The following is a 23,630-nucleotide window of genomic DNA, read 5'->3' as shown; positions in this document are numbered from 1 at the left end:
TATATATATATATATATATATATATATATATACTCAAAAGTATAGAGTTGCAGAACAGATTGGTAGATTCTAGGCATACGGAGGACAGACAGGAGGGTGTTGGATGTGCCTCTAAAAGGGTAGCCTGAGAGAGGTCTTTGTGGTGATGGAAGCGTTCTGTATCTTTATTTCAGTGAAAGGTACAAACATCGAAGTATTTCATAAAATAACATAGAACTCTACACCCTGTGCCCATGATCAGTTTTCTTGTTTTGATGTTGTACTATGCTCACATAAGCTGTAACCACTGAGAGAAACTCAGTAAAGGATACACAGGACTTCTCTGTACTATCTTTGCAACTTCCTATGAATCTATAATTATTTCAAAATAAAAAGGTTTTTTTTCTGTTTTCAAACAAAACTATATTTCTTTAAGCTTTTCAGCTTAAAATGCTCTAAAAATGGTGGTGGTGATAGTAGTAATAGCAGAGGGGAAGAGTTGGTGTAAAGGACTTACTCTGGGAAAATATTGAACTAAGTACTTTATGTACAATACATGTATTTTATTTAATCTGCAAAGCAACCTTGTGACTGTAAATGTTATTTGTTTGGTTTTATAATAACTTTCCCGAAAGAGCAGGAGCCCATAAACAAGACGTACCATGGTAGGAGGAGCCCTGGGGAAACGGGACGTTCAGTGAATGAGAGCAAAACCAGCAGGGCAGACTGTTAGAGACTGAGAAGGAACACATTATGTTGATGTTAGAACAGAAAACTCTTACTTCAGCATTTCTTGACAGTCTTGTGAATATCATCCCAAGTCAGGGAGGCTGATTTTGCATCAGCCATTCTGAAATGATGGATCCAGAAAGAAGAACATTTCCAGTATAGCCAGCTTTCTAGTTACCTACCCAGCAACCAGGAGAGGTTTGAGGTTTTAGTATCTGATACCAGCACTGTCTCTTCAGTGGTGGAAATACTTGAATGAATATATGTACTCTGGGTTTATTTTTATGGAGTGATGAGGTAATAAAGATAATAAATAAAAGTTAAAATAATATGAAATTCTGAACTTCTAAAAGAGCCATCCTTAATAGTCTCCATCAACTGGCAGTGTTCCCAGTGTTGTGTCTACAGACTGTGATAGAACAGGCACACATAATTATCCTTTCCCCTTCAATAATAGAGTAACACATCACACCCATCTATTTCCCAGATGGGACTGCCACTGCACATCCCATTAAGGAGTTATCATTCTTACTATCTCTCTTGAGAAATGATCCTAAGGCACAACTTCAGTTTTCAAGGGTTCTGTTGGCCACTTAAAATACCCTTGACATGTGACCAAGAGCCATTTAATTAAGTAAAAACAAACAGTTGCGAATTGCATAGAAGGCTTCTCTCAGCCGGATGATGCTTCTCCTAGGTAATGTAATGTTAATGAATTAAAGATCATCGATAAATAATAAAAAGTTGATTTCCCACAGGGAAGAGGTGGCTTATTCCAACACTGGGTGAGCAGTGCCCCCTAGTCATCCATGTAAAAAATATTGTCCTCGAAGTGTATTAGATTTAGCAAAAGAGGATCTCCCAGGATTGGTGCTACTCTCAGACTCAAGTGGGTAATTGGACAATTGGTTTTATCTTTTCTGAACTACTAGGAACCCACTGAAATCTCACCTTCAAAGTGCACTCACTTTTTCCAGTGCCAGCAAAGGTTGGATTCTAACAGTGCCCTATTGGGACCTAACCAATAACTTTTAAAACCTGATTCTCTGTGAATGTCAAATTAACAGAGTCCTTTTACTTTGCCTTCAAGCCTCTCCTCTCCTGATTACTAACTCTCCTGCTTAGTAATCTGAATAAATATAAGGTACAGACATGAAAGAGCATCATCCCACAAGCTTTAGGGTATCTCAAGTGTAAAAGATGGTCACAAAATGGCAGAGTATTAAGACACCATTAATGGATCAAGTACTCAAAAACAGATGAAGGTCTAACAATTTTGCCCTAGGAAGAATTGCAGCTTATGGTGGCAACTGATAGATCTGCAGAGTTTGGTAACACTAGAAATAAATTAAGCAAACGAAGTAGACAAAGAGAAAAGATTTAAATTTATAATTCCATTTTTATTAGTGAAAGACATTCAAAGGCAGTCTTATCTCTACGATATCCAAAAGATAATATGCACATACATGGTACAGTACAAATTCTTTTGACACTGGAATGTGTGTTTTCTGCCTTCTGTGTGGCTGATATCATGCTATTTCAAAGTGTAAACGCAATACGTAGTTTTTTGACAAATACACCCATGTGTTGTGTATGGTTTGATTTATGTAACTCATTTCAAATGCAACTGCAGAATTCCTGTTGAACAGATGAAAAATGTCTGCCTAAAGTGATAAAAATGTATGTAGAAAGATATAGTTTTAAGAAGGGATTTTTGTATGTTACAGATTTGTACCTCTATTTCACACAATACCCTTTTTTAAAATGTTCTAGAAACCTGATTTTTTTTTTTTTTTTACATTTATGTGTCAGTTCAGGTGTTTCCATAAGATGGGAGTGAGTCTATTCTGCTACAAGAACCTTTCTGTGGGACTTCCCTGGCGATCCAGTGGTTAAGACTCTGTGCTTCCACTGCATGGGGCACAGATTCCATCCCTGGTCGGGGAACTAAGATCCCACATGCCATGCGGTGAGGCCAAAAAGAAAATAAAAAGTAACTTTTCTGTGTTGAAAATTAGCATGTGTGGGAGTGGCAAATGAGGTCAGTATAGCAGATGCTGGCTTTGTGTATGTCACTAGTTCCAGCAACCGAGAACAAGGCCCACTAACTCAGGTCAACACAGCTAGCCAAGGCAGAAAGCACATTGACCGTGACTCCCATTCAGCCCACATTTTCCTCTTGACTGAGTTTGGTCACGTACACTAGCATAGCGATGTTCAGAGCGTGGTTCTCTTCTGCACTTTGTACTTGTTTTATACTTTACCAATCTCAGCTCTTCTCTCTTCCAGCTCCCTTGTTTCATCAAGCTGTCTTCATGCACACACACACACACTGAAGTCCTGTATTTTTTGTGGTATTTATCTATTAGGGATTTAATCTGTCTTTTTAGTCATGCTCGATTATTTACTAGAATGATTATTGTTTTTGTTTTTGTTAGTATTCCTGTTACATAAATATTGAGTATGTCTGTCCTGACCTTATCTTTTTCAGAACCCTATAATTTTTATTATGTGATTTTGCAGATCATACAAGGAATGCATCTATCTAATTATAGCAAAAGCATTTATACTTGCACTCTCCTTATTAATTTCATTTATCATTATGGAATTACTCTTTGAATTATAGATTCCCCTCATGAATCCAAGGAGCACAGATTGAAGTATCAATTGCCTGCTAGATTCCTTTATTTACTTTAATCTTCACATAGTAAAACCAGCCCCATGTGTACATTGCATCACCCCAGTAAAAAGTAACCTTTCCATCTTTCTTTCTTTCTTTCTAGACACTGAAAGTATTTCCATGACAAAAGCACTTAATAAAGGTTTACCTTGCTTCTGCTGAAGCCTGCTTTTATTTTTTTTAATCACCAGCTTACAGTTTGGGTACGTTTAAAAAAACTGATCCCCGTCCTCCCCACCTACATACATACACACTCACTACCTGTCCTCTTTTAAGTAATTTGTGGCTAGCATTTAAATTTCCCATTCAGCATGGTACGAAATCTTAAATTCTATCAGGTCAAATGGCAGTGAGTTAGGGATTTTAAATATGATAAAATTAAGATTCCAGGAGATGAATCTGTGCTCACAACATATCCTAAAACATGTTAATTCAACTAATGCAGAAGAAAATAGAGATTTTTCAGAAAGGCCCCTTCAATATTTCTGTAAGGATACAGATGTATATCTTTTGTTTTAGGAAAGAAAGAATTATTTAATGTTATATCCCCATAACTACATATTTGGTGTCAACATGAATGAATTTTTAGAATACTGGTAGTGAGGATAGAATCGAGTTTTTTAAGAGTAAGTCACAATTTATCCAGCAAGAACCAAGCACTGCATTGGGCAGTAGTAGTGGAAAGCTGAACAAAGTCGTTGATTTTAAGGAGAAGCTTTACAGATGGTGATGCTATAGACATTTCAGCACATCTTCTGATGGAGACATGAACAGAGTGCTATGGAAAAGAGCAGAGGTGGTAACTATCAATGAAGGGAAGGTTTAGTCTACACAATCAGAAAAATACCTTATGGGTTTTTGTTTTTCCTCTCCTTTTTGCTTCCCTGAATTTTTAAAATTTATCTTCATTTGAACATGGAATAATTTTTTTTAAAGAATCACTCAGTAAGGTGATAGAATGTTCTATATTTTGATCTTCACGTTGGAGTATACCAAATGCATCAAGCTGTGTGCACTTACAACTGGTATATTTTACCATATACAAATTACAGCTCAACTTTTCATAATCTATCAAAACATCCATTGCTCCTCCCTTTACTTCAGAAAAAAATGTAGCATCCTCCCTTTGATGCCCAAGACAGCAATAAGTCCATTACAGAAAGAAAAAAGCTATAAAGAATGATCTAGTGGGTTTTTTCTTCCATAATAATTAATTATTCTATTTTCTATATTCTCTTCCAGCTGTGGGCCCAGATTTTTCAAGAACCCTCTTAAAAAGAGTAACTCTTGTCAAAGTGGGAGGTGAAGTTGTCATTGAGTGTAAGCCGAAAGCCTCTCCGAAACCTGTCTACACCTGGAAGAAAGGAAGAGACGTGTTAAGAGAAAATGAAAGGTATTATCTTGAAATAATTTTAATATTTGATTAACCTGCAATAATTTATAAGTCTATTATTAATAGTCCTAGAGGGAAGAATTTACTCTCTGCTCTTCGTGAATTAACTGTTAATCAAAGAACTGAAGCTTTGGAAAAGGGTGGTAAATTAGTTGGTCTTTATAATCCTTCTTGATATTAAGATTCTAGAAAGCCCTTCCTGCACAGAGAGGTCACATGATCCCTCTTGAACGCTGTTGGAGCTGCCCAAAGATGAGCAACTAGAAATAATCTTTCTTAATTTTAGCCTAAAATTTATTTGTAGGTTTGCCCACTTTTCTCCATCCTACCTCCTTTTCGTATAAACAAGTAAATTCAGTTCTTCTTTGCGATGACAACCCCTTCAGATATTTGGCAGTGGCTAGTATGTCTCTTGTTAGTCTCTCCTTTTTTGGAGCTAAATGTCTCTAATTCCAAAACTCATTCTCACATAGGATGGTTTTGATCATTTTAATCATGTCTTTGTGAATCAGAGATCCAAAAAGAAACTTTTCTTGAAACGTTTTTTGTTTTTTTTTTCTTTCTGATATCTAAACTCGTCACCTGTGTTTCCTGTTGTAAGGGAATTACGTTTAGAAGCCATGTTGTTTATACAGTGTAATTACAGGGGTTGTTGGGGCTTTAGGTCACATTGTGACAGATGGCAGGTATCTCTTAAGACCTTTTCTTGGCCATCACCTCCATAAAATATATCCCCCACCCCTTTCCGTAATCTACTCAATCTGTTGGAAAATGATAATTGCACATGAGTCCATGTCCCACATCAGATCACATTTACCAGCTCTATACATAACGATTTTCATGGATGCTAAAGGTCAAGTACTCAAAGATGCAATTGGGGAAGGCTGTAAAAATGTGTATGTATCAACTTTATACCTGTACACCTTTGGATTTGCATATGCAAAGTAGATCATTGCACTGATGATATTGTCCTTATTAATGATTTTTGCCAACAAACCTGATATGGTTTATAGATGGTGTATTCACATATATTAAATCCGTAATATACATCTCTCTCTGATTTCTATCATATCAAGAAAGCAGTATAGTTTACAAATTATTGGCATGGCATTTAAATCTGGAGCCAAAGTTGGAACTTGAGAGCACAGTTTCTTATTTTATGTACCACATGTATTGCTTAGATTAAGACTGCATTTTTAAAGTTTTAATATAACCATGATATAAAGAAAACAATTTTTTTAATAATATGGATAAGAGACAGACATGTCAAAAAACGTGAATGAATGAAGCTCGAGCAACATGGTAGATCAAAATCCAGGAGAGGCAAATAAGCTTTGCCACTGTCACAAGAAGGCTGCAGTGTCTTAAAACAACAAAAGGAAATTTCTCATCCACACTGCACGCGCACCAGGGGTCTGCTGGGGGCTTTGCCGCCCTCTAAAGTATAGGCTGATAGAATAGCACTCTCTGGAACATTCGAATTGCAGAAGGAAAAGAGGGTGGCTAAACATGCATGGGCTCTTAAAGCTTCTGCCCAGAAGTGAAACACTTCTTTTTCACTCATGTTTCAATGGCCAAAACAAGTCACATGGCTCTGCCCAAATTCAACCCAGCAGGGAAATACAGTCTTACTATGTGCCTAGAAGAAAAGGGACAGCCTAACATTTTGAACAGTATTAATGATTGTTTACCACTGCTATAACTTAATCATTGCTATAAGTTGATTAAATTAACTTTGGGAAAATGATATATCAATATCAAGAATTATTTTTAATAAGTGAATTTAATTGACTGTTTCTACCACTTAGCTTACCCCAAACTTATCTCTCTCCAATTTTTGTTTTTTCTTCTGACTTGATTAATGGGGTTCAAATATTGCTTCAACATTTATGTGGCACTAAAGGTATCTTTAAAGTGAGGGAACTCCCCATCATTACTCAAGTGTTGGTATTTATCACCTCCACCTCCAGTGTCACCAGGCATGACCCAAACTATCAGGATTAGCACTTTTTCTCTCCATGGGTGCTGTATTCTCAGTTTTATTTCTCCCTGCTACCTCACTCACAATGTTTTAAACAGATAGGTTGATTTTCCTAATGTAAATGAATCCAAAAGCTGGCCAGGTGTAATTTAAAGGGGAATGGTGGGGACTTCAGTGTATGCCCCATCCAAGGGAGACACCTGCCACTCAATTCTAGCATATTTTTGCCACCAAATGGAGATGCAGGTCCGTTGACTCCCCACCATCTCATTTTTCAAGGGAGACTAGAAATAAGGAATTTAATTTGAGCTATCTTAATTTTTAATCATCAGCACCTTTTTTAAATTTTAATGTTAGTACAATATGGTCCACACATCCATGGACCAAGTTGACTCCATGGGCTGCTAGTTTTTAAGTTACGAGAAAGACACAGTCTCAGCTGAACATCCTGTAAGTTCTGAACAGTGTGAAAAATAAGAAAGATATTACCATTATTTTCTCATTGGCAGAGAAGAAATTCTACCATTTTCCTCTATTTTTTTCTGATAAAGCAGAAGCATAATTAAGTGGATAAGTGAACAAAAGCAATCGTATGTAGAATTCAGAAGTGAAGATTTTAGAATTCCTATTTTAGGAAAGGATTGACATTGTTAGAACAACACAAAAGGAAACATTCTTTGACTGTGTCCAGTGTTGAGTAATACTTCCTAATATACTGACTTGTTGCCCTAATTCTTTTTTTTTTTTTACATCTTTATTGGAGTACAATTGCTTTACAATGGTGTGTTAGTTTCTGCTTTATAACAAAGTAAATCAGTTATACATATACATATGTTCCCATATCCCCTCCCTCTTGCGTCTCCCTCCCTCCCACCCTCCCTATCCCACCCGTCTAGGTGGTCACAAAGCACCGAGCTGATCTCCCTGTGCTATGCGGCTGCTTCCCACTAGCTATCTGTTTTACGTTTGGTAGTGTATATATGTCCATGCCACTCTTTCGCTTTGTCACAGCTTACCATTCCCCCTCCCCATATCCTCAAGTCCATTCTCTAGTAGGTCTGTGTCTTTATTCCTTTCTTACCCCTAGGTTCTTCATGACTTTTTTTTTCTTAAATTCCATATATATGTGTCCACATACGGCATTTGTCTTTCTCTTTCTGACTTACTTCACTCTGTATGACAGACTCTAGGTCCTCTTGTGGACCAGTGTCCTGAAGTTGGCTCTCCCACCTCAGAGGCACAGCACTAACTCCTGGCTGCAGCACCAAGAGCCTTTCATCTACACAGCTCAGAATAAAAGGGAGAAAAGGAAAGAAAGAAAGAGCGAGAGAGAAAGGAAGGAAGAAAGGAGGGAGGGAGGGAGGAGAGAAAGAAGGAAAGAAAGAAAGAAGTTAAAATAAAATTAAGATAAAATGAAATCGAGTTATTAAAATAAAAAATAATTATTAAGAAAAAAAATTTTTTTAAGAAAAAAAAAAAACATGGACGGATAGAACCCTAGGACAAATGGTGGAAGCAAAGCTATACAGACAAAATCTCACACAGAAACATACACATACACATTCACAAAGAGAGGAAAAGGGGAAAAAATCATAAATCTTGCTCTCAAAGTCCACCTCCTCAATTTGGGATGATTCGTTGTCTATTCATGTATTCCACAGATGCAGGGTGCATCAAGTTGATTGTGGAGATTTAATCTGCTGCTTCTGAAGCTGATGGGAGAGATTTCCCTTTCTCTTCGTTGTTCTCACAGCTCCCGGGGCTCAGCTTTGGATTTGGCCCCGCCTCTGCGTGTAGGTCGCCGGAGGGTGTCTGTTCTTAGCTCAGACAGGACGGGGTTAAAGGAGCAGCTGCTTCGAGGACTCTGGCTCACTCAGGCCGGACGGATGGAGGGGTACGGAGTGCGGGGCGAGCCTGCGGTTGCAGAGGCCAGTGTGACGTTGCAGCAGCCTGAGGTGCTCCATGCGTTCTCCCGGGGAAGTTGTCCCTGGATCCTGACACCCTGGCAGTGGCAGGCTGCACAGGCTCCCCGGAAGGGGGGTGTGGATAGTGACCTGTGCTCGCACACAGGCTTCTTGGGGGCAGCAGCAGCAGCCTTAGGGTCTCATGCCCGGCTCTGAGGTCCGCGCTTTTAGCCGCGGCTCGCGTCCATCTCTGGAGCTCCTTTAAGCAGTGCTCTTAATCCCCTCTCCTCGCGCACCAGGAAACAAAGAGGGAAGAAAAAGTCTCTTGCCTCTTCGGCAGGTCCCGACTTTTCCTCGGACTCTCTCCCAGCTAGCCGTGGTGCACTAACCCCCTGCAGGCTGTGTTCACACCGCCAACCCCAGTCCTCTCCCTGAGCTCTGACCGAAGCCCGAGCCTCAGCCCCCACCCCCGCCCGCCCCGGCAGGTGAGCAGACAAGCCTCTCGGGCTGGTGAGTGCCAGTCGGCACCGATCCTCTGTGCAGGAATCTCTCCGTTTTGCCCTCCGCACCCCTGTTGCTGAGCTCTCCTCCGCGGCTCCGAGCTTCCCCCCTCCACCACCCACAGTATCCGCCCGCGAATGGACTTCTTAGTGTGTGGAAACCTTTCCTCCTTCACGGCTCCCTCCCACTGGTGCAGGTCCTGTCCCTATCCTTTTGTCTCTGTTTATTCTTTTATCTTTTGCCCTACCCAGGTACGTGGGGAGTTTCTTGCCTTTGGGGAAGTCTGAGGTCTTCTGCCAGCGTTCAGTAGGTGTTCTGTAGGAGTTGTTCCAAGTGTAGATGTATTTCTCGTGTATCTGTGGGGAGGAAGGTGATCTCCGCGTCTTATTCTTCCGCCATTTTCCCCTCGTCACCTAATTCTTTTTTGAGTTGTGGAATCCTAAGAATCAAAAGGCAAACCTTTAACATTTGAATAAAAGATTTAGAAAATTTTATTGAAGTATTGTTGATTTACAATGTTGTGTTAATTTCTGCTGTACAGCAGAGCGACTCAGTTATATGTATAAATATTCTTTTTCATATTCTTTTCCATTATGGTTTATCACAGGATATTGAATATAGTTCCCTGTGCTATACAGTAGGATCCTGTTGTTTATCTATCCTGTATATAATAGATTGCATCTGCTAACCCCAAACTCCCAATCCATCCTTCCCCCATTCTCCCCTCTCCCTTGGCAACCACAAGTCTGTTCTCTATGTCTGTGAGTCTGTTTTTGTTTCATAGATATGTTGATTTGTATTGTATTTTTAGATTTCACATATAAGTGGTATCATATGGTATTTGTCTTTCTCTTTCTGACTTACTTCACTTAGTATAATAATCTCTAGGTCCATCCTTGTTGCTGCAAATGGCGTTATTTCATTCTTTTCTTATGGCTGATTAGTATTCCATTGTATATATGTACCATGTCTTCTTTATCCGTTCATCTGTCAACAGACATTTAGGCTGTTTCCATGTCTTTGCTATTTATTGTAAATAGTGCTGCTATGAACATAGGGGGTGCATGTATCTTTTCGAATTATAGTTTTGTCTGTGTGTATTCCCAGGAGCGGGATTGCTGGATCATATGGCAACTCTATTTTTGGTTTTTTCAGGAACTTCCAAAATGTTTTTTGTAGTGGCTGCACCAATTTACATTCCCAACAGTGCAAGAGGGTTCCCTTTTCTCCACACTCTCTCCAACATTTGTTACTTGTAGACTTTTTAATGATGGCCTTTAACGTTTGAATAAAAGATTATTCATCTCAATTACAAAATATCGATATAAACCAAGTTTCAGTGGAACAAAATTTGTGATCAAGCACCACTTTTCATTAATGTTCTCTCTAGAGCTTATGTTTTGACTTTGCCAAATGCTACTTAAGTGATTTTTAATTTCAAATTTAACTAATCAACTGCCTACAAATGAGTTTACAATAAAAGTATAAGAAGCAACATTTTTAAATGTTTACATTTTGATCTTATATGGTGGTATTATAGTTATCTCAGTGGGTATGGATTCAAAAATACTGATTTAATATTAACATGTGAGCAGTTTTAAAAATATGTTTGTATATCCTTACTTTGGTTTTTTAAAGCTTTAGAAATTTAAATCAGATTTACACTGGCCTTATCTATATTAAATCAATCATCTAAATGCAAGACTGAATCTTCAATTTTTATAGCTTTGCTATTGTGTAGGCAGAATAGCCATAAACATAAATCATTTCTTGTTTTCTTGTATATTTATCCAGCAATCAGAGTGTAGGCAATAGCAGACATTTAAAACAGGGATGACTTGTCACAAAGGTGCAAGTACTTTACTTCTCAGGAGAGGCCTCTAGATGCCACCAAGGTAGTGGCATCATTTGGATTAATTGAGCAGTTAAGCCAACTAACTGAATAAAGTTGATAATTTTGTTTACTTTTAGTTTCTAGACAGAAAACACTTGAGGCAGATGAGGTTGAAGTTGATCTATTACAAACAAAAACATCAAAATATAGAAATAATAGAACCATTAATAAAAACCTAGGCTCCTAGAATTATAGGGAGCCATTAAACCAACCTGGATGGACTCTTGATTGCAAGTGACAGAAACCCAGCTCAGAGCTGGCTTCAGTACAAAAGGGAATTCATTGGCTCCATGTTTGAGAAGACCAGGGATGGGCTGTGACTTGAGGTGTGACCAGGTTCAGGTGCTTACACGGTGACATCAGGACTGGATGGCTCTCTTCATCTCTCACCAGTGCCTTGCTCTTTGTTGGCTCCATTTTCTGATGGGTTGTCCTCTCCTGGCGGTAGGATGCCTGCCAGCAGCACCGTGCTTGCCCTCTCTTCTAACAGTCCCAGAATAGGTGTTCATGAAATTGGATAAACCTGCCTTGGTCAGTGATCTTCCCTGAACCAGTAACATTCAAGGGGTGTGATGCACTGATTAGAAGCACATGATCGTGTGCTTATCCTACGAGGCCCTTGGAGAAGCGCCACCTCAGACCTCATGGACTGAGAATGGGACAGGGGTTTCTCCAAAGAAATGTAGGGTCCTACAACCAGAAAAAGAATAAATGGATGCTAGGCAGGCAGTATTGTCAAATTCCTACTCTAGTCATGGAGCCTAGCCTCCATTCCAGGACAGGGATCCCCACAACGGCTAGACCCTCACCTTCCCTGGTTACATCTAAGATGGAGACCTAACTAATTGTTAGATTATTTCTTTATAACCAATATGCTTGTAATTTCCACTCTGAAGTTATACTAAACAATCTAATTCTTTTCCATCACCCCTCTTCCCCTTATATTCTAACAAGCTATTCTCAAATCCTCTTTCAATTCTTTTCCAAGCCCAAATGTCCCTGATCATCTTCATATGACATTATTTGGCATCCTCTCACTGTCTTAAGCATTTCTTTCAATGTCTTTCTGAAAGCCAGAATTAAATCTGCCGTTCGGAATTAAAACAGTATTAATAAGGGAATAAATATGTTTCTTTATCTCTGCAGCAAACAATGACAATTACTGTTTTATTATGTCCCTAAAGAGGAAAAATTATCTTCAGTGAGCTTAGATTAGTAAGGCAGATGAGTGTACATTATAGAAAGACCACTCCCTCCCAGTGATAATTTTTAAAAATTAACTTAGTGCTTAAAGGGATAAATCTAGCTGTCTGGAAAATTCACTTAGAGAAAATATTTTATTTCTCACTGAAGCTGAAGAAATGAGTGAAATGTTACTCTAATTAACAATGTGTGAATAATGATTTCTTATTCTTACTCATCCTTGAGAATTTCTCTGCTTCCTTTTAGACATTAGGCTAATACATTGTATCAAGCTAATGTATAATAACTAAGTAGAGATATGCTGCTGAATGTTTCCGAAAAGAATCTGAAACTTACAGCCTGCATGTCACAGGCATGGTTTCAGAACAGCAGCAGGGCTGTTTTGTCAAACTAGCCAACACAAATTTTGATCAACGAACGAAATATTCATTGGATGCTTGCCACATGCTAAGCCTTTTGCTTGGCGCTGAGAACAGAGAGAAAGCGGAGACATAAACCCAGCCCTCAAGATGCTCTTAGAGGACTTCCCTGCTGGCGCAGTGGTTAAGAAGCAACCTGACAATGCAGGGGACACAGGTTCGAGCCCTAGTCTGGGAAGATCCTACATGCCACGGAGCAACTAACCCTGTGCGCCACAACTACTGAGCCTGCCCTCTAGAGCCCCCAAGTCACAACTACTGAGCTTGCGTGCCACAACGACTGACGCCCACGCGCCTAGAGCCCATGCTCTGCAACAAGAGAAGCCACCGCAATGAGAAGCCTGCGCACCGCAACGAAGAGTAGCTCCACTCGTCACAACTAGAGAAAGCCCGCATGCAGCAACAGAGACCCAACACAGCCAGAAATAAATAAATAAATAAATTTATTTTTAAAAAAGATGCTCTTAGAACAGTGCAGGGGGCCCAGTAGCAAAATAGCAATATGTTTCTCAATAATCCTAGGGCGTATGTTATAAAGGTGATATATTAAGATGGAGCATTGGAAAAGGTAGGTCAACAATAGATTGTGGAAGCCTTGAATTTTATGTCTGTAGAGTTTAGACCTGAACTCTGGGAGAGAATTGAAGGATTTTATGCAAGGGAGTGCAGAGTCATACACGTGCTGCAGAAAGGTTGCTCTGCCTGTGACATGGAGAAAGAATCAGAGTAGAACAAGATTTGGCAGGTACAGAGACCAGTTGCAGGCAGTAGGCTGGGACAGAAATCAAAAGGACTTCAATGATGTCAGTCTTCTGAGAGTATAGGAGAGAAGACAGATAGATGCGCTATTAAAGAGTAGAATTTAAATTTAAGCAGAAAGATTTTTGAAACAAGGAAGCAAAAAAGAAAATGACTCCTAGGATTCTAACTTGAGCAGCTGGTAGATGGCAGTGCCATTTACCACAATACAGAGTACAGAAAAAACAAGTTTGAGAGGGGAAAATAAAGACATTAGTATTAACATGTTAAATCTGAGGTGCCTGTAAGTGGTGATGTCACATTCAGATTGGAATTCCCATTCAGTGCCACCTTCTCAGCAAAGCCTTTTCCCAGCTAACCTATTTCAAATTGTAAACACCGCCCCACCCTCTTTCCATGCTTTATATTTTCCATAGTTCTTATCACCATATAACATGCCGCATATTTGCTTTTTTGTTTTATTATCTGTTTTCTCCACCCTCCATGTAATCGTAATGTAAATTCCATGAAAACAGAGACGTGTGTATGTGTGTGTGTTTGTGTGTGTGGCTTAAACAATACAAATTTAATATTATACAGCCTTGGAGGTCATAAGTCTGAAATGGTTCCTCTTGAGCTAAAGTCACGTGTTCCTCCTGGAGGTTCTAGGGGAGACTCGGTGTCTGGCTTTCTAGAGGTCACTTGCATTCCTTGGCGCATGGCGTAGAGCTAACAAAGGCAAGTGCAGTCCAGTTGAGTTCTCACAACACAGCACTTCAACCTCCTCTTCTGCCTCTCTCTTCTACTTTGAAGGACCATCACGGTTACATGGAGCCCTTTGTGTTTTGTCCAATTCTGTAGCGGTAGGATCTAGGACAATGCCTGGTACAGAGTAAGTTTTCAGTGAATGAATGTCTAACAGGAACTATGGGTCTGAGTTCAGGAGAGTAAAGACAGAGACCTAGATGTCACCAGTAGATAATAAGCCATGGAGTGGAGAAGTGAATCCAGAGAGAGTTTTGTAGAATGAGAAGACCTGTGAATCAAAGGAAGGAACATTGAGGAACGGCAACATGCAAAGAATGGGTGGAAGCAGAGCCCACTGGGAGGACTGGAGTGGGAATTCAGAGACATGGGGGAACAAGCAGGAGAGCGTAGTAAACAGAAACTAAGGGAGCAGAAAGTTTCAAGAAGGAGCAGGCGCTTGGTGCTTCCAAGCAGTCCGACAAAATAATGGCTCAAAGATGAGTGCTGGACCTAGGAACCTTAACATCACCTTGGGCGAGCACATTGAGGCCACAGTGGACACATTCTGAAGACAATAAAATGGTATAATTATCCATATTCTTAGGCATTCCTTCCCAGACTGAAATATATGTTTATGTTTGCCTGACCCCCCACGGTATAATCAGAGCAAGTCTAACATCCTATGAGACTGTTCAGCCCAAATAGGAATAAAATGCATGTGTCTTGTCTAGAGACATTGAAGTCTTCATCCAAGGTGAAATTAGATCATGGCTCTAATTTGCCTCTCTTCCCAAAGGCCTTTGGAAGAGTTGAAATGCATGTAAAACGTGGAGGAAAATCCCAGCACAGGGCAGCAAAACTCCATGTTGTCTATAAGGTATGAAACTCTGGTCTGAAGACACTGGCAGTCTGGGAGGCAGAGCAAATGTGATGGCAGGTATTTGCCCAGAAGGCTGATGCAATCCTTGTGTGGAAAGGAAAGTTTATTGCTGCAGGCGTTGTTTCCCTTCTGGAGGCAGCGTGTCTATATATGTGCTCTTAATGAGAAACCTGCCCTCAGGATATCTCTTACAGGGGCTGCAGAGGCATACAGCACTGTTCATAGGAATTCTGCCCTGGGGAACAATTATGTTATTGCAATAATTAGAGGCACTTCATCTCTGTAATAATGGAAATCCTGTCTTGGAGGCAAAACAACATCAAAGCAACTTGAGCATCATTGCTCTAAGAAGAATCTGTTGCCCTGCTTATTGGCAGTACTATATCATTTAAATTTTGCATGTGTAGTCATGGAAATAGGCAGAGCTTATCCTGCTCTCCAGTTCAGACCTGGAACTTTCCCCCATTCCTTCCGTCTGTCTCTCCTAGAGCCATGCATAAAATAGTTATGGCTTTGAGTTCCCCTGAAGAGCAGTTGCGGAAGAGTTTAGAGACATTTGTTTTTAAATGTCTGTAATGGTACACAGACCCTGTCCTGTGGAGACTCCATGAATTTAACCCTCAGCCACCAGCCTTTCCTACCTCAGTATAGTTATGTCATATTGTTTTATGGCCAGGATTTAAAGTGATCTCCAAATTCAGGCAGGGACTACCTGCCACCTGTTCTATTCATATGCTCACAGTATTGGTTGTGCCTCAGGATATGCTGGCAAGAGAACTGAATTTTTATGTGGAAGTATTTTCAAAAAAGTCCCCAATCTAAAGGCAACACCTGATAAAATCCTTCTAGCTGTCTCCCATGTTCATTGTTTCTCTGTCAGTCACTCCTCTGCCCCTGTCCTAGTTTCTACCCTTATTATCTCTTGTATAGACTTTGCCACTGTTAAACTAACCTCTTAACTGGTTTATTTGAAACCAGCCCTCACTCAAATCTTCCACGAGATCAAACTTCCCACATCACATCCCTGATATATTCAATTCAGTAGACATCTGTCACACCCTTCCTCCGCATAAGACACATTTGAGATTATGAACATAATTTAAAACACGGTTCTACAGGTGTCCTTTTTTTTATTCGAGTATATTTGCTTTACAAGGTTGTGTTAGTTTCTGCTGTACAACAGAGTGAATCAGCTATATGTGTACCTGTATCCCCTCCCTCATGAGCCTCCCTTCCACCCTCCCCATCCCATCCCTCTAGGTTGTCACAGAGCACTGAGCTCTGTGCTATACAGCAGTTTCCTACTAGCTATCTATTTTACACATAGTAGTGTATATATGTCAGTGCTACTCTCTCAAATCGTCCCACCCTCCCCTTCCCCCACTTTGTCCACAAGTTCATTCTCTACGTCTGCATCTCTTTGCCTGCCCTACAAATAGGTTCATCAGTATCATTTTTCTAGATTCCATATATATGCACTAATACAGGATATTTGTTTTTCTCTTTTTGACTTCACTCTGTATGACAGACCCTAGGTTCATCCACATCACTACAAATGACTCAATTTTGTTCCTTTTTATGGCTGAGTAATATTCCATTGTATGTATATGCTACATTTTCTTTATCCATTCATCTGTCAGTGAACATTTAGGTTGCTTCCATGTCCTGGCTATTGTAAATAGTGCTGCAGTGAACATTGGGGTACATAACTCTTTTTGAATTATGGTTTTCTCAGGGTATATGCCCCTTAGTGGGATTGCTGGGTCATATGGTAGTTATATTTTTAGTTTTTTAAGGAACCTACATACTGTTCTCCATAGTGGCTGTATCAATTTACATTCCCACCAACAGTGCAAGAGGATTCCTTTTTCTTCACACCCTCTCCAGCATTTATTGTTTGCAGATTTTTTGATGATGGCCATTCTGACCAGTGTGAGGTGATACCTCATTGTGGTTTTGATTTGCATTTCTCTAATGATTAGTGATGTTGAGCATCTTTTCATGTGTTTGTTGGCCATCTGTATGTCTTTTTTGGAGAAATGTCTATTTAGGTCTTCCACCCATTTTTCGATTGGGTTTTTTGTTTTTTTGATATTGAGCTGCATGAGCTGCTTGTATATTTTGGAGATTAATCCTTTGTCAGTTGCTTCATTTGCAAATGTTTCCTCCCATTCTGAGGGTTGTCTTTTCGTCTTGTTTATGGTTTCCTTTGCTGTGCAAAAGCTTTTACATTTAATTAGGTCCCATTTATTTATTTATTTATTTATTTTTTTCCATTTATTTATTTTTGTTTTTATTTTCATTACTCTAGGAGGTGGGTCAAAAAAGATCTTGTTGTAGTTTATGTCAAAGAGTGTTCTGCCTATGTTTTCTTCTAAGAGTTTTATAGTGTCTGGCCTTACATTTAGGTCTTTAATCCATTTTGAGTTTACACACAGAAATCTCTTGCATCCCTATACACTAACAAAGAAAAATCAGAAAGAGAAATTTAGGAAATAGTCCTATTTACCATTGCAACAAAAAGAATAAAATACCTAGGAATAAGCCTACCTAAGGAGGCAAAAGACCTGTATGCAGAAAACTATAAGACACTGATGAAAGAATCAAAGATGACACAAATAGATGGAGAGATGTACCATGTTCTTGGATTGGAAGAATCCACATTGTGAAAATGACCAAACTACCCAAAGCAATCTATAGCTTCAGTGCAATCCCTATCAACTTACCAATGGCATTTTTCAAAGATCTAGAACAAAAAATATTACAATTTGTGTGGAGACACAAAAGACCCTGACTAGCCAAAGCCATCTTGAGAAAGAAAAATGGAGCTGGAGGAATCAGGCTCCCTGTCTCCAGACTATAGTACAAAGCTACAATAATCAAGACAGTATGATACTGGCACAAAAACAGAAATATAGATCAATAGGAACAGGATAGAAAGCCCAGAGATAAACCCACGCACCTATGGTCACCTTATGTTTGACAAAGGAGGCAAGAATATACAATGGAGAAAAGACAGCCTCTTCAATAAGTGGTGCTGGGAGAACTGGACAGCTACATGTAAAAGAATGAAATTAGAACACTACCTAACACCATACAGGTGTCATTTTGAAAGGGAAAAAATTTCTACAGTGCTTTAAAGGAAAGAGGCTTTTCATCTTTTACAGGTATAAATTTTAGTTTTTAACAGTATATAAAATATCATTGTATAGTCTCAACACGCATATACATGTTCATATTTTGATATACATGCAGAGAAAAAGCCTGGAAAGAACTCCACCAAAATAGTAACGGTGGTTTCCCTGGGAGTTGGGAGTATGGATTTCTTCCTTTCTCCTTTCTTCCTTCTTTCCATCCTTTCCTCTCTCCTTCCTTCCTTCCTTCCTTCTCTTTACAGTTACAAATTTTGTGTTTATGGGTATGATTTTTTTATTGTTTATTTCCCATAACAGGCTGAAATGACCATGAACAAAGATGCCATGTGTGTTTGAGCACACGAGTGCCCCCACTCCTGGTACTGTGCCTAGAATACCGTAGATACTTAGGATTTTTGTACGAAATGAATGAACCAACCATCCTGCATCATCTGATTCTTAGAGGAGATCAGTGGAGAAGGTGGTGATGGGATATTTAAGTGAAAGGAGCAGCAGGAATAAAACATATTCAAAAGGAAAGTACAGAGGAATTTATGAACAGGGGGAGATCAGGCTGAAAAATTTCTCAGAAGCAGGCTGAGGAACCGGTACTTCACTGGGGAACAGACAGAGTTAGGAAATGATTTGGGCATGGCTTTCCGCACTCCCTTTAAATTGTTTCTCATCCTTGATCAGTTGTGTTTGATGTGTGTATTCAGAAAGCATCTGCTGGGCCTTCTTGTGCACCCATCTGGGAACTCACTTGACCTTCCTAGGGTCTCTCCATCCCTCAAGCAGAGATCCACAAGTATTTCCCAAATTCAGGTCTGCAGGCTGGTGCTGAGCTAACTGCATTGGGACCAACAGAGGTACATTTAAAAATACAGAATCCCACTCTCTGTCCCCAAAGATTCTTTCTAAGGAATCCTGAGATGAAACCAGGAGTCTGAAGTGGTTTTTAAGTTTCCCAGGTGATTCTAATGCACAACCAGGTGTGGCACTATATTAGTGGCTTCCCGTTACCCTCAGGACAGACAGCCCATCACATGACCAACAAAACCCTAAACTGGTCACGCTCCAGCCACACTGTCCCAACTGCTCTCTCCTAGTCTCCCTGAATCTTACTTCTTGAGCCACGTGGACCTCCTGTCATTTCTTCAAATGGCCTTATGCTTCCTGCCATAATGCTTTTCAACAAGCTGTTCTTTTTGCCCAAAACTCTCTTACCCAGTGCTTGACAAACTACAGCCCCACAGCCAAATCCAGCCCTCCACCTGTGCTTGCACAGCCCACATGCTTGAGAATGGTTTTACATTTTCAAACGATAGGAAAAAAATAAAAAGGAAAAGAGCATTTTGTGACACATGAAAATTAGATGAAATTCAAATTTCAGCATCCACAAATAAAGTTCTGTTGGACCCGGCCCCATACTCATTCATTAACAAATTGTCTAGGCTGCTTTTGTGCTACATGGGCGGCAGGGTTGAGTAGTTGCAGCAGAAACCACCTAGCTTGCAAAGCCTCAAATATTTCCTATCTGGCCCTTTACAGAAAAAGTTTGTGTCCCTCGATCCAACTCATGGCATGTTTCTAGAAATGAGGGGTATTAAAACATCTTCCAGTAACACAACTCTCCCTTTGCCTGGCTTTTTTATTTTGGTTTTATTTTGGTTTGCTCTCTTTTACCTGTTCTTTGTGACTTATGTTTTGATTAAATTGTCACATCAAATGCAAAGTGAAGAGGAAGTAATTTGGCTGGAGACCTAAATGCTGTCCCTTCTGTCTCTAGAGCAGTGGCTCCCAAGTTTTGCTAGAGGGAACTTCTTTTAATGCCCCTAAAGCCGTGAACTCCCTGGAGAAATCAGCAGAGGGGAGCTTGCAAAGTGAAGACCCAAAAGTGAGAGATGTTGACGATGGAGAGGGAAGTGTATTTCTGGATCCTCTTCCCCAAATTTCTAGAAAACCAGTAAAAGAATGAAGCGATGGGAACTCTTCATCCCAGGTTAAGCATCTGTGGTTTACACTGACTGTTTTGCAGAGGGGTTTTCATTTTCACTTTATGATTATAAAAATTATTTTTTAAATGATAAATGGTCTATTTCAGTTGAAGGAGGAGAGAGGAGATAGAAACTCCAAGACTCGCTTCCTAGGGTTTTACAAAATTCAGCTATTATGACAATATATACACACATGAAACAATTTGGAAACCACCAGTGAAGTAAAGATTTACATAATATCTTCCAAACAGAAATAGGCGGCAGCGCTTAGGGAACACACAGAGAAGAAACTCTCAGAGTTAGGCAGGGTCTGCCAGAACTGGCTCCCAGCTGGAGTCTAAGCAGCTGTGAAAGAAAGTGGCTGACATAGGCAGAGGGGGAAGCGGGAGGTCTCCGTGTGGGAGCTCGTGTATGTGCAAGATGAAGGGACAGATGTGAGCAAGTCAAAAGGGATCCAGCCAAGTGGGAGACTGGGTGTCGGTGGAAGAAATGGAAGAATAATCAGTAGGGAGATGCTTCAGGTTTCTTAAGAAGAGATGATTAACGTTTTGAAGTAATGTTGACATATAAAATAATAGTGACAAAAACACTGTGAGTCGTCTTGGCTCTGAAACAGCTCAGAAATCTCTAGTTATTAAGTTGAAATGAGACTTTGATCTCCCTTTATGTCACTAGTACATTCACGAATAAACCTTGTGCCTTGGGAATCCTTGGGGATTCAGGATACTGATTACTTTGGCTCTTTTCCTGTATTTCCTAGTTATCTTGTGACCATCGCTTTTCTCCCATTTGTGAATAATATTACCTCACTTTTTTCAGTCTTGACTATGCCCTCTGCTAAACACTTTAAATGTGTTTTCTTTTAGTCCTCAGAAAAACTTAATGAGATCAGGCCTATTATTAACCCCATCTTTGAGATAAGGAAATCTAGGCCCAGAGAGGGTTTTCACCCTACCTAAGGTTGCAAAGCTTGGTAGTGTTAGAGCTGGGATTCAAATCCAGGTCACACTTATTCCAGAAGCCATGTCTCTACCAGCTTTGCTTGAAGAAGGAGCAAGCATTAGATGCTTCTCTCTCCTTAAAGAGAGCATGGAATCTGGTGGTAAGCCAACAAATTATTCGTAAAAATAAAGCGCTGCTTTCATTACCTCCCTTTTGAAACTGGAATATTGCTGATGCCTTTAATATAGATAAATTGGCCAGAAGCAGCTTTTACTCTTACTCATTTCGTATTTTCAATAATAAATTGGCAGCCTTCAGATCCATGGCTTTCTAGTTTCCTGGGGAAAGAGGCATAATGGTCTGATTTCAGGGCTTGGGTTAGAACCATGTAAGCCCCTTGGAGAAGAGGTAAATTAAGTCCTCGAACTACCTCAGCAGTGCCTTTGTTCAGAGAAAATAGCTCTGTATCGTCAAATGGATTTACACGATCATGAAAATATTCAAGCCAAAGTGGCATGTAATTCAGAGCAATTAGAACTGAAGTGATGTGACTGGATATTAAAACCAGAAAGACAATATTTGTGCCTCCTCAATAGAGACAAGGCAGCTAATTTGGGTTCCTCCTAACTTTGTCATCTCTAGAAATAGTATCTGCTAGGCCGTGTCGATGCTGTATAAATAGTGAAGGTCTAGTGTCATGCCCTACGTTTGACCCTATATTTCTACAGTGCAGTTTTATCCTCATATTTCAGTCACAGATATGTCAGAGTTAATTAGCTCTCTACTAGTAAATATCCATCATGGTGTTTCTAAATCCCTTTTCTAAATGATCTAATTAGAGCAACATTTGGCTCTCTGTATAATTACAACATATGGCGCCTAGAGGGTACATATAGTAGAATTATAGGTTGCCTGATGAGAAACCCAGGTAGTAGATAAAAGGCTCTATTAAGCAAAGTTGCTCTGTGCGTGTGCGCACGCACTTGTGTGTGTGTGTGTGTTTTAATGCATACAATTCCTCCTCCTCTCCCCAGAATAAGAAATAGGTTGTGATTCACCTGTCCTTCCCACATGAAACGTAATTATGTCATAGGAGTTTTACACTTCTAAATAAAACAAATCATTGATACTATTAGCATAAATTATTTAACCCTCCAAAGCTCTGAAAGTTATCTTGTGAAGTAAGTCAGCAATGCTGGAAGCGGCTCTGTATAAGATAAGTTACTTGATGGATGTATTCCTCCCTCCAAGCAAAGTAACCTACCCAAATGGCTGCAAAATATATAGCAAAAATAGGCCTGAATCCTTTGAGCAATAATAAAAAAGGGGTTTTTAATGCCTACTTATCATCTCTGGAAGTAGACTAACCAGTTTGGTACATGATGAGTTCAGTGTCAGTGTGTTGAATTTGAAAGGCTTATCATGAGAAGGTATCCTGGACTCCGCTTGGACGGGCTTGTAAGAGCCAAACGTGCACATCTCTCCTCAGGACCATGTTCAGTGATGTCACCTTGGTAACTTGACACTGACCATAGCGGGAGTATTTACACCATGGAAATTAGCACACATCAGGACATTCTTTTCCTTAGAGGGCCAGTTGTTAAACATTTACCAGCACATCATTATTTGCGGGACATAACACAGCTCAGAGTTGGCAGTGCCACTTTGGAGTTCATGGGAGAGATGAAGACTAGAAACAGAGCTTTCCAGCTCATCTTCTTTGAAGTGACGACGGTGAATAAGTTTAATTGAGAAAAAATGGGAAAACAAAAGAGTTCTGGATAGATTCTTCCAAACTGTCGAGTGCATGAAAGAGAAAAAGAAACCCCAAAACATTCATCAGAAGACTAAGAGGAGAATCAGGAAATTGGGGTGTTGTAAAATCCCAGATAAGAGAGTATCATAATTGGCAGTATTTGACACTGTCGGGTATCACTGAGAGGTCGTAAAGAATCAGGACCTCAAACTATATTTGGAGTGGTGTTAATGAAGTGAAAAGTAACTTTGAAATAAACACTTTCAATAAGAGCAAAAGTTTTTTCTGGCCGGATCAGTAACTGATTTTTGCAGGTGTCATGTAATGAAAAGAGAAAGATCAGATACACTGGAGGGAAGTGACATGTTTGTGGCAAGGATGTTATTAGGATGGAGGGCGTTGGGGCATATTTATAGCCTGAGGGGAATCACACCAAGGTAAAGAAGGAGTTAACAATGTAAGAGAGGGGAGGTATTCTCAAGGAGACAGGAGGTGTCAGACCTGAAATCAATTGTGGGAAAGAAGGATGAACCTGTCTCCTCTGACTGTGGGGAGGAAGGGAAGGTAGGTGAGGGCACAGAGAAATGTGTGAAGGAGGGAGCTGAGGAATTTCATGGAATATGGCCTTGATCATGATCTCCATAAAATGAGAGTCAAGGTCATCTTATGAAAGTGTGGCCATGGGAGGTGCTTGTGTGCTTCAGAGAGAAAGGTGCCTAGACTGTCATCTATGGTCAATGTGATAGCAATTAG

At 39.9% G+C, this 23,630-nt stretch overlaps 1 protein-coding gene across 1 annotated transcript in view; it reads left to right on the top strand.

Annotated features, from left to right (window-relative positions):
• Nucleotides 1-23,630, top strand: part of CNTN4 (contactin 4) — a 482,944-nt gene that overhangs the window by 341,873 nt on the left and 117,441 nt on the right. Inside the window, exon 10 of the mRNA XM_024747094.1 lies at nucleotides 4,631-4,781. Coding sequence (XP_024602862.1) covers nucleotides 4,631-4,781 — 151 coding nt within the window. The remainder of the gene's footprint in view (nucleotides 1-4,630; nucleotides 4,782-23,630) is intronic.

Source organism: Neophocaena asiaeorientalis, unplaced genomic scaffold (assembly GCF_003031525.2).
Source record: "Neophocaena asiaeorientalis asiaeorientalis breed wild unplaced genomic scaffold, Neophocaena_asiaeorientalis_V1.1 scaffold130, whole genome shotgun sequence".
NCBI classification, from domain to species: Eukaryota; Metazoa; Chordata; class Mammalia; order Artiodactyla; family Phocoenidae; genus Neophocaena; species Neophocaena asiaeorientalis.
This window is presented reverse-complemented; position numbering and strand designations above follow the sequence as displayed.